The 17994-nt window shown below is 38.0% G+C and overlaps 1 protein-coding gene across 4 annotated transcripts in view; it reads left to right on the top strand.

Moving 5' to 3' along the window:
- KHDRBS3 (KH RNA binding domain containing, signal transduction associated 3) overlaps window positions 1–17994 on the top strand; it is a 99221-nt gene that overhangs the window by 31384 nt on the left and 49843 nt on the right. For all 4 annotated transcript variants that reach the window (XM_076329053.1, XM_076329052.1, XM_076329051.1 and 1 more), the window contains exons 3-4: window positions 7233–7349; window positions 14087–14233. In XM_076329053.1, the coding sequence (XP_076185168.1) occupies window positions 7233–7349; window positions 14087–14233 (264 nt within the window). The remainder of the gene's footprint in view (window positions 1–7232; window positions 7350–14086; window positions 14234–17994) is intronic.

The raw sequence follows: 17994 nt of genomic DNA, 5'->3' as shown, positions 1-17994 counted from the left end.
TGTCAGCATGTGTGAAAGGTGTTTCGTAGCTCAGATATGTACAAATGAGGCAGGAGGAGTTATCCCCCTCCCACGCATTCAATGAATATGCATCATGAAGTAGTTTAGTCTCAAATCTGATTTTGCTTTGACAGTTTAGTGAACTCAAGTGTTCTGAATTTTCAGGAAAAATAGCTTCCATGGGTGATAAATGGTATGATGATGGCTTTCCATGAGATGGATCAAAACTATGGGAACATTTATTTCTGTTTTGTGACAGGCTACCATTTTAAAAATTGCTCATAGATCTACACTTAAATACTGGGTAAATCTCAGAAGTCTGTAAGAAGTGGTCTGTGTTGTTCCCTGAAGTGATACTTTAAATATATATTCTCACAAGTTACTGACTTACAGAACTGGTATCCATTTAAGCCTTTTAGCTCAACATTTGGAGTGAAAATATCTATTTTAAAATGTCATTGTCATACACAATATATCTGCAGTTGTTACGTAAAATCAGAGATTAATATTTTAATCACATGACTAGTTAGAAAACAATTTTTCATAATACCTTAGTTCTAAGGATTTCTTAGAGTAGGAATGAGTAGGAATGAGAAAATGTGGTTGTATAACCATAAGTGACACGGAGAAACAAGCATCAAATGTAATATGAGTGATAACTTTGAGCAATTTTATAGTAACTGACCAGGCTTTCTGTTGTGAATAAATGTTTAAAGACCTATTACTGTGTTGTGTGAAGGAGAGTGGTTTGTGGTACCAGGTAGATGCTTGAAGTATTTACCTTTCTCTCGAAACCTTATTTTCTTGAAATGAGTAAGAAAAATCTTGAAGATTTCCTGGTTTCAGGTCATTGTAAGGGAAAGTGCTCTGAATCTTAATTTAACTATTTTTATTTTTTTCTAGTGACCCTATCACAGAGGAACCATTGCAGAAAACTAATATGTCAAGAAAGCTTTCGATGGCTTTAACGACAATGGCTTGCCTTAGAGCTTTACAAGAAAGCATTTGGTCAAGCATTTATATTTTCACTAAGCTGGATGATCCATTCTCAGCAAACTTGTCTTGGTGGGGATAAACAAGGATTACTTTTTCTATTGTTCCCCTTTCTGTAATATATACACTTAAAAACTCTGTAGCATTGGCATTAATTCCTTTTTTGCTGAAACTCATAGTAGATCAAATGCTTCTGAAGAGAATGTTTCACTTGTGTACTCTTTGTAGCTGTGTTTTCTCCAGAACTGTTTTCAGGGAATAGTTTCAAGTAGCGATCTGGTAAGGAAATAAATCTCTAGATAACTGTTAGTCATATTTTGATTTGGGGATTCTGAAGAAGTGGTGTTAAACAGTGGTGTCCATAATCTACATTGTCCTATATCTGTAAAAATGCTTCTTAAAATGAGTATTTATGAATATCTAGAGGAAACAATTTTCAAGCAAAAACCTGATTATTGATTCATTTTTTCTATTTCTGTATCTTTTCCTATTAAAAGTATTTTAAATTGGAGATTTTGTAGTTATACAGCAGTTTAAGATAACCTGTGAAAGGGAAACAAATACATGCTTTCAGTATAGTTAACCAATACTTGTGGGCTAGTGGACACCATGGCTGAGGGATAGAATCCCATATCTGACGAATTTGAGAAGGGGCTGTTGCACTTCATGGCTGTATCTTTAACTACGAAGTAAGCCAGAGGTGTAGGTATAGGGGGATGTACTTTCAGTGATCAGAGGCTTTAGGAAATAAGAACACCCCTTAAATCTAGTATCCTTTTGGTCAAACGGATGTATGTCTGATATGTTGTAATGATGTAAGACTACGGAGGGTACCATTTATCACGACTGGAGTGTTACTTGGCTTGAACTGTAGCTGGAGTAACAATTTTTCCCATCCTCTCCAGTTGTCTCCTCCCAGGTCTGTTAGCCTGAATCTTGGTACTGTTTTTGCGAAGATGCCTTGTGTTTTGCTGTAGTTTTGTTTGAGGTACCACACTTGGCATATCCTTCAGAGCTGGTCAAAGCAGGCTTTGAGTTGGGGACTTTATCTTCTGTTTCATAAACCATCATCCATAAGATCCTGATTCTTACCTAAGACATTGGAAGCTGTCTTAATGTATAGACAATCCTTGACTTAACAAAGGTGATTCATCCAGTGGAGAGTAAAATTCATGGCTGGCTCTTCAGAGTTCAGCTATCCTGTGGAACTGTGAATATGGCAATAGCTTCCAAACCAGCTTGCACTGGAAAGCAGTGTGACTGCTTTAATACAATGTTAAGCTGAAGCTGGAGAACTTGAGGACAATTTTGAGTATTTACGGCAGTTCGGTTATGATTGTGCTGTACTAAGAAGGGTGAGTGAAGAGGAGAATCTGGCATGTCTGATTCTGAGCCAGAGCTAGTGTATGTGACTGATTTGACTTGTATGGAGCTGCTCAGATGTCTTTTTGTTACTATCCAGTGCCTCTAATTCAGCGATAGTATTGAACTCAAGCTTATAAACTAGACCTGAATTTGGTTTTTGTTCTTGTGCTCTTGGGCAAATAAACTCTAGGAATGTGAGGCATGGGAAGCACCCTGAATCTTGTACATGAGCTAACTTGGATCTGCCAGGCTTACTTGCTTCTGTTTCACCAGCAGATAGGCTGGATTTGTTAATTTTGTAATGAAAACTTGCCTTACTGTGTGGTGGTGTTCCGTACCTTTAGGTTTGAGTCCTACTCCTTGATTGCTGGGGATAAAGTGTATAAATAATGATAACTTAGTGGCTGATATCTTTTTGAGTGTTTCTATATCTCTATGAAATATTTCAAAATAAACCCTTGCTGATCAGATGTTTCCAAAACATAAACCAGTAGTTCGACTGAAATCCAGTACCTGTTCAAAGTAAATCTGTTTTCTACTGAAAGGATTCATTCAATATCATAAGTGGGTTTTATTTATGGAATAATCAACTGAAATGTTCAAAGCTTTTTAGCTTTAGTTTTTGAACATGGGAGCAAAAAGGGTTTGGGACTGCATTGTAAGCCATTTTTTAGTAACCTTCGATGTTCGTCATGTTTAAACTACATCTAGAGGTACTGTGCTTTCAAGTCAGCAGAATTTCAGACTCGCAGCACAGGTTTCTCATGCTTCAGACTTGTCAAATCTAATATTTGGAGCCTCGGTGCACAGGAAAATAGCTCAGTGGATCTCAGGATACAGCTAATGAATTTTCATGTTCATTAAATGTGTTGTCTAGAACATGTCATCTGTGCAGCAACTTGTATAGCTACCATAACATCTAGCTTCAACACTAGAGATTTGGTTTTCAGAAGATGACAACTTTTGGTGGTATTAAAGTTATGTAGGTCAAGTTTTAGATATACACAACATATTAAACTATTTGGCTTTAAAATAAACAATACAGCTGGAATAAACAAATGTGCTTTAGAATACCAAGTCTTCTCTGAGCACTGAAGCCTTTTAGTTACTTTGCTTACATACAAAGTGGATTTCACTTCTGTTGCAGGTATGCACTTCCATTTCTTATGATTTGTAGTTTGTATTTTAATTGTCAGGTAGTTGTTTGTTCCAGTTAGGAAGTGATATTCAGAGCTATGCATTGCATAGTTAAATACATGCTGGCCTACTCCTAAATTACAGTAAAAAATTGAGTGAAACCTCATCTGAATATTTTAACTAAGATTACTGCTAGAAATGTAGACTGTATCAGACTGCAGGTACTCAACATTCTGAAATAATTTCACATACTTTACTGTAAATGGAAAATCTCAATCTCATTTTAAATGTATGCAATGTTTATTTTTGTTCCTAATAACTTACAAGGCTATTTTAAAGTAAAGATAAATAATCTCAAGTAATGCTTGAAAAATTGATATGGTATTCCACTACATGAAAGCTTTAATTTGAGCTTAACTGTGAACTCCCTGTTTATAAGTAATGAACCTTTAAGGAAACTGTTGACAAGGAGTTACTGACTTCTGGAAGTTCAGACTTGTTATGAATTGTTTCAATTTGTTTGCTTTCCTTGCAGTTATACCTCCAGAAATAAAATCAGAAGTCCAAGTTGGAAGGGACCTCTAGAGAACATCTGGTCCAACCTTCTGTTGAAATTGTGACTGTAAATCAGATTACACAGGGCCCCGTCAGCGGCCCTGAGTCCTGAATATTCTCAGCAAGGGAGGTTTTTACTGTTTTGCTGGGCAGCCTGTTTCTGATGAACGTTTTCCTTGACTGTATCTTAGGACCCATAAGGGAAAAAAAAGGAATATACCTAATAAAACAAACTTAAAGAAATTGCCTGATTTCTTGAAACTTGGCCTGGTAATTTCAGAAAAGACTAGTTCATGCAAGGCCTTAAATTTAACAGCTTCTGTGGACTATAGTCATCCATGAGCAATTTGCTCAACTGCATCTTGGTTTTAACTCAGGTCTGCATTGGGAATGGAACTTGCAAGTGCTAAGGGGAATAAAATCATATTTTCATATTTAGTTGGCTTTTAGTGCTTGCATTTCTTTTTGGCTGAAGCTGAAGTAGGTGAACTGGAGCTGTAGACTTTCTGCAGTGTAGGGTGGCTGCAGCTGGGCCTTTCTTCCATCAGCACTCCCAATGTAGCAACAAAGGATTTTGAGCTGCTTCTACCTCATTGTCAAGTGTTCTCAAATTCCTTCTGGGAAACAGGGAGATCAAAGAAGCCAGTCTTGGCCCTTTAGTGACACAGTACTAGAGGAACAGTCAAAGAACTTAAAAGAATTTATAAACTGTTTCATAAATTTGAGGCCACAAACAAGTAGTTTAAGCCTGTTTGCTCTTTAGTGTTGCTATATCTTGTGCCTGAAACTATTTATTTTAACATGATTGTGTCACTTCAGATTCCAACAGTGTGAACATCCTGGTTTTACAAAGTTTTGTTGGGGAGAGTAAATATTCCTGAACAGTAGTTTGTTGATAAGTAATCTCTATTGCAGTATTATTTTGACAGGAATTGTGGTGGGTTGACCTTTGCTGGCTGCCAGGTGCCCACCAAGCTGCTCTATCACTCCCCCTCCTCAACAGGATGAGGGGAGAAAGTAAGATGAAAAGCTTGTGGGTTGAGATAAGGACAGGGAAATCACCAATTAGTCATGAGCAAAACAGACTAGACTTGGGGAAGACTAATTTATTGCCAGTTAATTGTAACAGAAGGATAGTGAGAAATAAAACTAAAAACACCTTTCCTACACCCTCCCCCTTCTTTCTGGGTTCAACTTCTTCTGACTCTTCTACCTTCTGACTCTTCTACCTCCTTCCCCCAGGTGGCACAGGGGGGGAATGGGGGTTGTGGTCAGCTCATAATACTTTATCCCTTCCTGCTGCTCCTTCCTCCTCATGCTCTTCCCCTGCTCCAGCCTGGGGTTCCTCCTGCAAGATAGTTGTTCACACACTGCTCCAATGTGGGTCCTTCCCATGGGCTGCAGTTCAAGAACTGCTCCAGTGTGGGTCCCTTCCTGAAGGACTGTACCCTGTGGAACAGACTCTTCCAGTGTGGGTCCCCCATGGGGTCGCAGGTCCTGCCAGGCAATCTGCTCCAGTGTGGGCTCTTTTCCATGGGCCACAGCTCCTGCCAGGAGCCTGCTCCAGCATGGGCTCTCCATGGGCTGCAGCTTCCTTCAGGGTGCATCCACCTGCTCTGGTGTGGGGTCCTTCATGGGCTGCAGGGTGGATATCTGCTCCACTGTGGTCCTCCATGGTGATGCAAATTGTCCTCCTGCAGCCCATGGTCTCTTCCATGGGCTGTAGGGGAATCCCTGTTCTGGCACCTGGAGCACCTCCTCCCCCTCCTTCACTGACCTTGGTGTCTGCAGGGCTGTTTCTCTCACTTTCTCATTTGTCTCAACTTCGAAATGTTTTTACCCTTTCTTAAATATGTTATCACATAGGTGCTATGTTGCTGATGGGCTCAACTTTGGGCAGTGGTGGGCCTGTCTTGGAGCTGGCTGTATCCAACATGGGGGCAGCTTCTGGCATCTTCTCACAGAAGTCACCCCTGCAGCCTTGTGCTGCCAAAACCTTGCCATGTAAATCCATTACAGGAACAAAATCCATTACAGGAACAAATTATTACTTTCAGGAAGTGTTTACACATTCCATACCAACTTCCAAGTGTAGCTTATGTTTATCAATTTTTTGCAATTTTTTTCCCAACTAAAATAGTTGTCTGCGTACTTTAAGTGATTTGTCAACTCTTCTCTGTAACTATCCTTCAAATTTTATATACCTTCCAAAATACAGTGCAGTGATATACAGAAGTGGACTGCTGGGTGTACACAGCTTTTCTCCTGGTATGTGTGAATGGGAATATGCCCTATGGAGCAGTGCTCATGAGAACTTTCACACCACCTGGCTCTACGAAGTCCAGTTTTGTGTCCTTGAAGTGACAATAGGCAGATTCTCCCTTTTTGTTTTCCTTTGTTATGAATGGATTTTTGATACCTGTTTTCTTTAGCCTACTTTCCCTGTGAAGCACCTTCTGGCCTGAAAGAGCACCAGCTGTATCTTGTGTTTTCTATGAATGGAAATGGTTGGGTTTTCCTTGTCTTCCTTTATTCTTGTGGCTCACCACTTTCTTCTCCTTAGTTATCGTAATGGTGTAATGCCATGGTTATGAACCCCAGCTGATTTTGGTAAACTTTTGTGATAATGGGGGTTGAGTGGTAATTGGGAAGATCTTGAGTGATTCCGGTTTGGGACTAGATTTATATGCTTATGTTCTCTGGATTTAATTCCCTGTTTGTTTCTGTGGTTTAGTGTAGGGTATACTGTATGGGTTGCTGTATTACTACTTAAATCTTCAAAGGAGGACAGGGCAATTAACATTTTTTCCTCAGAGCTTTGGTTGGTTAGTATTGTATCTGAGTGCTGCCAGCTTTGTTTTTATGGCTTTATATACCTGGTAACAATTGTTGAAAATTGAATTGCAGTTTGAGCACATCTGTTCTCAGTGTTGAATGTGATAAACAAAGTTCTCTTTATACTATACTCAGAGTTCTCTGAGTTCAGATACTTCTGTGTTTCTGTTGGCACCTGGTAGAGCCACTGACATGCTGTTAACTGTTCTAATGACTTAATGACTAGTTTGTGATCTAATACTTGTTTGCACCTAGAACAAAAAGCTGTTTCAGCAAAATATTCAACTTTGCGTGTTCATTTATGCTTAAAAATCCAATGAGCTTAATGGTTTTTTGTTTTCTTGCAGTTCAACTTTGTGGGAAAACTTTTGGGTCCACGTGGCAATTCTCTAAAGCGCTTACAGGAAGAAACACTGACAAAAATGTCTATTTTGGGAAAAGGTTCTATGAGGGACAAGACAAAGGTAAGACCTGAGTATGCTAGTGGAGTGTTTGATATCTGGATTTTGTAACTTTTTCCTAAAATCTTTGGGGAGGTGAACAAACCCTGTGACAAAAATTGGGGAGCAAATAAAAAGCATAGGATATCCTCGTATTGGTTAGATTCAGATGGAGTCTCTTCTCCAGTCTGTTCTCACTACGAGTGTTTTGAGGCTACTGTGAGTTGTATTTAGGCCCCCGCAGACCATGGTCCTTGGATGTAAGTGGCACATTACAAGTGGCATGTTCTAGACTGATCTTGTACAGCTTGTAACCGTAATGCCCAGGTGAACATGGGAGTGTTCTCACTTCTGAAGCAAGCTGACTTCTAGATAGATCCAAATGTTTTCACATAAACTAACACTTAAAGTTTAAATTTAATATCATTTAATAACACTTCTAGACAAAAAAATAGCTGATGAAAGGAGATAAAATACAACTGGAAAAAATTTCACAGCTCTGAGGATGACTTAAGCAGCTTAAGCATTTGAGAAATCGCAGTTGTTTCTATGGGAAGTATTTGGTTATAGTGGATGTATCCTTTACAGAGCCAAAGTAGACAGCAGAAGAGAAACCTTTAGCTTGATAGGTGTTTGTACTAATCAGTTTCACTCTACTGAAATAAATCTCTGGCTAAATTTGTAGCAGATAAGTGTACATCAATAAGGAGATGTCACCTGTCTGGTAAGCTGCATTTTTTTAATTGGAGCATTCCTAATGACAGAAGTTAAAACACTGAACATATTTCTTGCCTGTAGTGTACCATGTTTTATAGGCCTCCAGTGAACTCTTTCTGTGGTTATATAATCTGAAACTTAAAAATACTGTGTGCTATAAAGACTGATAATGGCATACATATGGAAGAGTGACTTAGAGGGCTGGCTACTAACTTCCTAAACTGTGTATTTTTCAGCACATTTCTCCATCAGCAAAATACAAATGTTATGGGATTTATAGAGTATTTATCAAGAACTTGATCAGAGCCCATAAATGACTTCATTTTTTGTACAACTCAAAAGCTAACTCTTTTAATTCCTCCTTGAAAATATTAAATAAAACTTACATAAATATAACTTATGTTTATAAAAATATGATAAAGGCTTGAAGATATGAAATGGATTTTTTTGAATGAGAGCTGTTATATAATACAGATAATGCAACTTTAAGATTTAAGTGCTACATAATTAGTTATGAAAAACTACAAACTTGAAATACGATGGTTCAACTAGAAAAAAAAACCCAAGAATATAAACTAAATTTGCTACTAAGCCAGGATGACAAAGTAAGGCTCCAAATACTGTTTTACATGACACTTAGTGAACTTTCTCAGTTCTTGTGGAACGTGTCAAACTGACACTGTTCTGTTGCTGGATTACATGTTTCTATATCAAAATATGATGTGGCATGGAGTTAGGAAGGCTCCTGAGTTTTTCTAATGGCTCTGCAGTATAAAAAAGTTTGTTTTAATAAAAGCAGAAGCTCAAGTTGAAAAGTTCAGATTCTAACTTGAATCGCAGAATCCTGGGGAAGAGTCTTAAAGGTTTACATTTGAATAGTTTGAACTTCTCTTGTTTCCTTTGGTAATGATGTAATTGTTTAAATTTTTATTTGACTTTTTCTTGAGATGCTAGCCAAAACTAATTTTTTTTTAAATTAAGTGGCTAATAAAGTTGTTACAGGCTAGAGAGCTGTTTTTCACAGAAAACTTCAATACAATTAATCTTTGAGTTCAGAAACAGTAAGGTTCCTGTCATTGTGGGTCTGGGTTTTTAAAAGGGACAACAGAGGACCCAGTTGGATACTTTGGAATAATACAGCTGGAATAGCTTGTATGTACCTACTGGTGATAGTCCTTCAGAAAGTGTCATTCAGAACTAAAGCAGACCATTAATGACACTGTTTCCAGTACTTGACTGAACCTGCAGAATATGTGCAAGAAAGTACTGGTGCTACAAAGGGATCCTATCAGCTAATAACCTAAACCAGGTTGCATTCATCCCTAGTTCTCTGGGGACACTGCTCAGCAAGCAGGAGACTCCATATGGGGAGAACTTAACCAAACAAGAGAACTGAAGACTTTTTTATGTAGATTACCTATGTACTAATTGTTTCAACCACATCTCTTTCACTAACAAGTAATTTACTTTTTGCCTTGATCTTCAGACATTCTTGGTTAGCATTTTGAAACTACTGTATTAAACTTGTCCAGAGAACTAGCAAATAAGAGAACCTTAATTATGCAGCTTTTTCTGTATGAAAAAGAATAATGGTCTATGTTGAAGGGAAGCCCAGGATTGAATTACTTGGTGTCAACAAGTTGCTGGTCAGAAAGGGTGGCAAATTCTCAGGCGTGACTGGGTTTTGCATTACTTGGAAAATCTAGTTGAGACTTTAGTGTGGTATTGACAAATAATGAAGTACATCTCTCTTGCCCTGTTTGATACAATATTTTGAATATGGAGAGAAGCCTTGAGTTGCTCCTATAGGAGAGTAATAGGTAAATAGAGTACATCGTTTTCTATTTCCCAGTAATCCAGGTGCTAAAACAAGCAATTTCATTGCTGCCTTGACAATGTGCAAAGCACAGTGTAGAGAAGATAAATTGAGAACCAAGGTGACATGCCAGCCTAGAAAGGCACATGGGGAGGAACTGCCTTTCCATTGCCTCTGACTCCAAGCATTACTTGTCTATCACAGTTGTTCAAGCATGGCTGCTTCTTCCTATTTTCCAATCTGACCAAACCACAAGTTTCTAGCCTACTATTTTGCATCTTGTAGGATAGGAAGAATTGACTAAAAAGTATAATTGCAATCATGTGGGATTTTCTTCCAATTATCATTGACTTTTTGATTTAATTAAGGGTTAGATGAAAATGAAATCTCCTGAACAATACAGTATTCTGGTGATCAGGAAGTTAGAGCAAACCTTGTTTTCAGAAGTGCATAGGTGATATAAGATGCTGATGTTCAAAGGCATAAACTGTAATTAAAATTTTTTCTGGAAAAAAAATAAGTTTTGGAGCACTATTTTGGTTAGGATTTGTTACAGGTAGCAAAATCTTTGGAATTATATTCTCACTGATTAAAAAATTTTCAGCTGATGTAAATTAGTACTCTTACACTGAAGCCAAATTGGCACCACAGCAGCTGAGGATCTCATCTATTGTCTCTAACAAGTTCATTGCAGCATCTTTGCTGTCACTGAAGTGAGTCAGCATATATTGCTTATTGATGGTGATCACAGATTCTGGGACGAACCAATTGTTGGAGGCTCTGGATCAGATTGTCAGATGTTTCTAAACACTTACATGTTAGTACACCTGCTACATTACCACTTTTAAATGTGTGATTATTACCTCTGTCCTGAAGAAAAGTGGCAGTAAGCTTTGTAGACTTCTCTGGCTAAGCCAAATTTCTAGATACTTTTTTTTAGCTTTAAGAGAACTTCAAAGACTCATGTAAGAAAGCTAACTGATATGAAGGGTTGACAAAATATAGCAGAGAACACAATTACCTTCTGCAAGTTTTCTAGGGAAACATACAAAACAGGAAACACAGTATTCTGTCTCACTTTAAATTCATTTAAATAAGAGACCTGGGTTTAAAAAGAGGACATTCAGGAAAGTGTTTTCACTGTATCTTTATTCATTACTTGAGTTCTAGAATCAATCTAGGGTTTCTACTTCCATTTCTTTTCTCAACATCTGGAGAACCATTTCATGCATCTACTTGTGATATGCAGTATCTAAATTCAGTAATTCTCTTCCATTTGCATGTTTTTTTTCCAAGCTGTGCTGTCACTTCATCACTGGCTTTTCACAAGTCACTGTTCAGTGCAGAGACACATTCTGCTAGACTATTCAGGCTTTCATGTGTCTATAGGAGAGTGAAAAAGTAAAAGGACTCATTTCAGAATTTCTTTATTGCATGACAAGATTGCCTTTATATTGCAAATCTGAAGAAATAACAGTTAAAGCCTTCCACCCCAATTGGTTATTCCTGTATTATCAAGTTGGAGACTGGTACAGGCCTTTCAACTTGAGTATTCTGAATAGTATTTAAAATCTGACAGAAGCCAAGTTTCATTTAAGGTAACATTAAGAAGAGAGATTGGGTAGTACCTAAAAACCTTACAACCCAACTCAAAGGTGGTGTAGTAAAGATGAAAATGGACAGTACGCTGAGCATATATTTTGATAAATCAGTAGTTGAGTAGCAGTATTTAAAACAGTTCTAGGGCTGGTATCTGGTTCTTGATAGCTTGACAAATAGGATGAAAAGCAACAGGGTTTACAGGTACAACAGAATACAGGGCAAAGTATGTTAACTGTCTTTAGTGGGTGTATTGCCAGATGCCTTGTGCTGCTATGCATCATGAGCTGTGCTAGTACTCTGCTTTGTTCTGGACTGTGAAGGGATGAAATACAAGAGCACAAGGTACAAAGCAAATAGCTTTCTCATAAGGTTCCCAGAGTGCCGTACTGCAGGGTTGTCTGTACTGAAAACATAAGTTAGATCAGCTTGTCCAAGCCATGAACCATTTGGTGTGATAGATTTTGTGTGAGAAGATGGAGATTTAAAGGACAGATTTTTTTTTTTAAATAAAGGAAGCTGCCACCTTGCTGTCTTGGCTCCCTTGTTCCATATCTGCTTTACTTTCATCCTTCCAGCAGCTCTCAAATCTCCATTGCAGTCAAGGAGAAAATTCTCTGTTTTGGCCAGCCACACAGCATCCACATGGACCAGGCGAGCCTAGCCGATGTATGTACTGTCAAGTAATGGAAGGCAGAGGGTTTTGTGGGAGCTAAAGATACTGTCAGTAAAGGATACTGGAATGGGAGCAAGCTGTGGCTTTTGTGTTGGTCATCATGGGGAATAAAAAAGCCTGAAATGCTTCATGTGTACCCAGGGTTGGGAGATGTAGGCCACAGTGGATGATCTTTCTCATTTGTGTGCTGTTAAGAGCTGTGGAGAATAGTGTGTTACCAAGTCATGTTACAGAATAGGAAAAAAATATTTTAATCAGTGAACTTTGCAAGTGAAACAAGAAGAAAGGATAAAGTAAAAGCTTGCTAATGGGAATGACTTTAGAACAACCTGCACTGAAATATCTTGTATGTTTTGTTAAAATTGCTGATTGGAATCCTTTTTCACCAGGCACTGCACATGAAATTGTGACACTTCTATTGCTTGCTGCTATTACCAGGCAAGCTGATTGATAACCACAAAAATGAATTCTCTAAATTCTCAATTCTCTGCATATCTAACTGCACAGTGATTTTTTTCCCTTTAAAAAAAGGGATGTGGATGCTTGATAGCATTTATATACTAAAAAACCAAAGTATATGGGAACTCCACTGATGAAAACATTTAGCTTCCAGTGCTAGATGATGGTTCATATGTCTTGAATAACTGTGCTTAAGTATTTGAGAAACAGTTCCTATTAAAACTAAATGTTTGATCTGTAATGTTTATATTACTTTATTTCCTATTTCTAAGATCTGTTATTTGTATTGACAAGATAATGGTTTTGCTGACAAAGTCTAATCCTGCTGACTCTGGCCTCTTAATCTTGCTGTGGATGCTCTAACAGTTAACTAGACTCTTGATTTTTTTTAAACATCCCCATAGTCAAACAAAGTCTGACAATGTTATTTATGAGAAGCAGAAATGGATTGTCATTTATAAACTTCAGCCCATAATTAAGGGGTGTGCGTGGGGGAAGATTTCAACTATCACTGAAACTATGTAATTTTAGTAATCTAAAGGATGAAGTACTTACCTGGTGCTTGCTAAACACAATAAGCAGCAGGGGAGAATTCTTAGGGCTTTTTTAGATAGAACTGCTAAGAATTTGATATAATGTTATCTGGTAATACAATGAAATTCTTAATGGTGGCTTAGTCTTTGGAATGCAGCAGTCAAACACATGGGGGGCAGGGAGCCTATCTGAGACTAACATGTCCTTTAGGTCTGTGAATATTTTGCATGTGATTGCAAGTATTTGAGAGAACTGAGCTCTGTTCCACTACATTGAAATCAGTTTTTCAGTCATGTTGAAGAGGGTTGGGTGAAGCAGAATAAAAGAAATAAACTCTGTTCTGAAATGGCTAGTGAACTCTTTTTTTTCTCTAATGTCCTCCTCCTCCCTTGTCTCGTATGCTGAACTGTTAGTTTCATGTCCAAGTAGCACAGTTTTGTGAAGGATGTACACATGGGGTAGAAATCTCAATGAGAACAGAAAATAAGTACCTGAGCTGTGCAATAATACTAAGAAGAGATTGAAATAATGTTGGTAGAAGACTCTTGCTCTTATGGAATATTAGATCCAACCTGTTTCTAAAGATGTTACTTTTGAGAAAAGAGGCTTCAAGTTCACTTATGTTTGTCTTCTATGTGAAATGGGTGTGCGTGGGGAAAACCCTGGGAACACTCTCCCTTGTGCTACAATTTCTGTATGTGAGCAGAAGCTGATGGGTCCTACTTTGTGTTACTAGTCACTTAGTGTTGATAAGCAAACTGATACTATTCTGATATTTTAGCAACATGCTTGGTTTGAAGTGAATCAGAAAAGTATGTAATTTTATACTTTTTTAGTTCTTGACATCTGAACATGAGTAAACAGTATGTGCAAATGCCTCTGAAGCAACTTTAACAATTGCATTATAATATGTTTAAAATAAGAAGGTGGAAAAAACCCAACTTCTTTCTTATCTCCTAGGAGGAAGAGTTGAGAAAAAGTGGAGAGGCAAAGTACTTCCACCTAAATGATGACCTGCATGTTTTAATTGAAGTATTTGCTCCACCAGCAGAAGCATATGCCAGAATGGGACATGCATTGGAAGAAATCAAGAAGTTCCTCATTCCTGTTAGTATTTTAATTTTTTGTAAGAATTCTGGTAGTCTTGAGTGAGAAATTGTCTCTAAAACTAACTTGCTGTATGATATTGGTTAAGTCATGTTGCTTAATTTTCTTCACCTGTGAAAGAAGTGATGTTTACAAATCCTTTTCATCCTGATATAAGCAGTTATTGGGTGAATGCATAACTGTCCACATATGCTCTCACCTCATGATATGAGCTATAGTAAAAAAGCAATTTATTCTTGCTTAACTGATCATGTGCGAAGTACTTAAGTTTACAAATAACTGTAAAAGTCTAAAATATGAAAAAATAACTTTGCTTAAGGTAGGGCTTTTCTGTGTTCTTGGTACACCTGAAGCATCAGCATAGGGTTCTGTTTCACTAAGAATAAATAAATTTGAAGTTGTAGTATTCCTCCCACCCATAATCCTGGTTTAGTGTTCAGTGCTGAGAATCAATACAATTTTATCTTGTAGCTTTATTTTTCTCAAGCTAGTGATACATGGGTTATACTTGTCTTCTGGTGTATTCTTCAACTTGCGATGTATGGATGTATAAAATGAGATGTGATTTCCAGTGTAAGTTTGTACTCCAGGTTTGGGATATGTATAGACACTGCAGGGTTTCCAATGTCTTTTTACAGAAGATTCCTTTATTTCATTCTCATGTAAGGACCAACCTTGATTGTTTTACAGTATTAAACTCCTTGGAACAGTCCAAGCTCTCTTAAGAAGCTGGGGTATTTGAGGTGGTCTTACTGTGTGTGAATTTCCTGTGTTAGCTCTTCAGTGAATGTTCTTCTATTTTTATTGGTTATCAAATGACTGAATATAGAAAGCAAAGCATCCTCAAGGTGCATTGATTTCTTTTATTTTTACTGCTGAAAATGTTATCCAAGTGTTATTCTTGATTAGTGTCAGATCTTGGAAATGTGGGAGACCTAGCTAAAGAAACTTCACTAAGGTGTGTATCTGAGTGACAGCAGCACATAAATTTTGGAGAGTATAGTCAGTGTAGCTGTGTTCAGGACCAGTTGGGGATGCCTGTTGTATGGCTACTACAGCCTGTTGGGAGTAGAACTGCTGGCTGTACTCTAGGGTGAAGTGGCTGGTGCTGATGACCTGACAATACTACTGTATGCATTTTAGGGATTTTAGTTTGTGCTAACTTTAGTCTAGATCTGTGAAACTGTGTCCCTCAGTGACTGGAGTAGATTGTGTCCTCCTTGAGTGTTTCTCCTGGCTTGTTTTTGTGTGAATGAAAACTAGTTCATATGTGCCAATACTACTCCATGACATGAACCAAAGCATGGTAAGTAACAATCATCAGGAGGCGTTCTGATCTGAAATAACACACTAGTGCGGATGCACCTTAAGACAGTTAATGCCCCCAAAATGTCCTGGGCATTATGTTCTGTTATAAAGAAGCAGGCATCACATCATAACTGTCTGCAGCTTCCAAATGGCTTTTGTCTTGATGTATATGAAGAGGTAAATAAACATACTACTATTGAAACATCCTAACTGATTAGGGGATACTCAACAGAATATCTGTAGGAATGCTGGGCATAATGTCAAAGGTTACTCTAGTTACATGACTCATGATTTGATTGTGTGAAGAGATAAGGGAAAATTAAGTTCTTGGCTATTCTAGTGAGCAAATAGCTGTCTTCTTTCTATATGAAAATATGCTCAATTTGATAAGTGCTTTTTGCATGCACTGGAAGTAAGGATATGATTCCCCTGACCCCTTCATCAGAGATCTTATTTTTCTTCATTGAGCTTGATTCGCTTGATTCATTGAGCTTGATAAGTAAGCTTATCAAAACCTAGTTATTACTCTACTGCTGTTAAGCCAGTAGAATTACAGGCTGATAATGAGCAATTCCATTCATTGGTTATACACTCTTCCATCTCAGTTTTTGATCGTTGCATCTTTATTGTACTGAGCTGAACTGATGCTACATAATCTCTTTTGAACTATGAGATCAAGCCAGCATTGTCTTAATTTCCCTTTGGCTTTTCAAATGTAATCTTACCAGAATGGTTCTAAATGTCTTGATCTCTTTTTCCCCTCTGCCCTGCTTGCAGCAGCCATCCCAGGAAGCAATAAGGAGCAGCTTTGTTGTCTCCAAAACTACCGCTTGGTTAACTGCTGCCAAATGCAACTTGATCTTTATTTTCTATAAGGTCTGTTGTGGCTTTCTTAGCAAATTATCAGTTTTATTTCAAGTAAGAAGTCCTGCTATTGGTATATATGATTATGATCTTAATTTGTATTTTCCTTACAATGTAAGCTAACTATACCTTCCAACAACTTTAGATGCTGATCCTAATTTATGAATATGGTCATTGTTCAGTTTTCACATCAGGCCTGAGTATAAAATCACAATTGGTGCTAGAATGTTGGATCCAAAAATATCCTTGTAGTAGCTGACTACAGCAAAAATGCCTTAGCCTCTCTTCTCAGATCTCTTCAGATCCCTGAACAAGCACCGTTGCATTGAAGTTCAGCCTCAAGCAGCTGCAGTGGTGTGCTTTCCTTTCAGCTATTGGTATAACTCAAACCAAGATGTGAAAACTTCTGACTCGAGGTTTTTTTGGCTATGCTTATCATATTGCCTTGACTCTCACTTGTCTTCTGCAGGTCGAATTGTGGCTTCTGACTTCAAGTATATTCTTTTGTCCTCCTTTAAATTAGCCAGTCCCTTTGCTCTGGCCAGACCCTCTGGTCAGCAGTCTGTTCAACTACTAGATTGGTGGGTGTTGTGCTTGATACTTATCCCAGAATTACTTCTGTCAGTTAGGACAAAGCCAGGTATTTCCACCCATACCTTCTCCTGGGTCCTGTATTATACCATGATTACTGCAGTTTTTGCCAATAGGACTTTTCTTAGTTTGTTCTGCTTAATTTTTGAGTAGTGGCAGTATTATTTTGACAGCTATGGCATTAACTAAGCTTTGCTGTTTGTTACCCAAGTTACTTGTTTTCTTTGTCTTTAAATCAAAGTATAGAAATATCTTTAAGAAAACAATCTGTAGCAGTCAATTTACAACGTGAGCAGGATTTACAAGTTTTTCCTGCAGTCTGCCTTGTCTCCTGCATGTTCAGTTTGTAAGGTGTGGTGATGAAATAGTATTTAATGGCATTTGGAAGAGCTGGTGGGCTTTGGAAACTCACACACTTTTCTTTAAGCAAGCTGGCAAGTAACTAAGGGGTGTGTGTGTATAAAGGTGGTTGGAAACCTGGTAACTATTGCTTACTGTGCCAGGATAAAGATCTGCATAGGGTTTTGCAGGGATCTGTCCTAACATTAAATAAAAAATGTTTTTACTAATAATTTGATAAATTGGAATAAGGTCTTAAGTTACAGATGATCCCAAGGAGAGCTGCTGCTGGTTTGTTGATCAGGGCTGGGTGAAAATTGCAGATAACATCTAAAAGAATGTTGCTTAGTTGGGTCATGTGAGTAATTCCATGTAGGGAGCAAATCTCTTGCATGTATCTTGATGGAGGATGTTTTCTTCTGTAGGAATGATTACATCTTCAGAGAAGACTGTAGTCAGTCAGGATGGGCAGTATTCACAAAATGAGAGTACATCTGTTTGCTTGAAACTAATCGGCAGCATTTGACTGAAATTCAAGTGTTGCCTCTGCCTGAACTGTACAGGGGAGGAGTGCAGTCTGAAGGGTTTCCGTGTCCATCTTGTGTTCCAGGTGAGGAAGAGATTGTCTCCTCAATTTGACTTGAAGTATGCTGTTTTCC

This window comes from Aptenodytes patagonicus, chromosome 2, assembly GCF_965638725.1.
Source record: "Aptenodytes patagonicus chromosome 2, bAptPat1.pri.cur, whole genome shotgun sequence".
NCBI classification, from domain to species: domain Eukaryota; kingdom Metazoa; phylum Chordata; class Aves; order Sphenisciformes; family Spheniscidae; genus Aptenodytes; species Aptenodytes patagonicus.
Note: the sequence above shows the minus strand (reverse complement) of the source record. Positions and strands in the feature narration are given on the sequence as shown.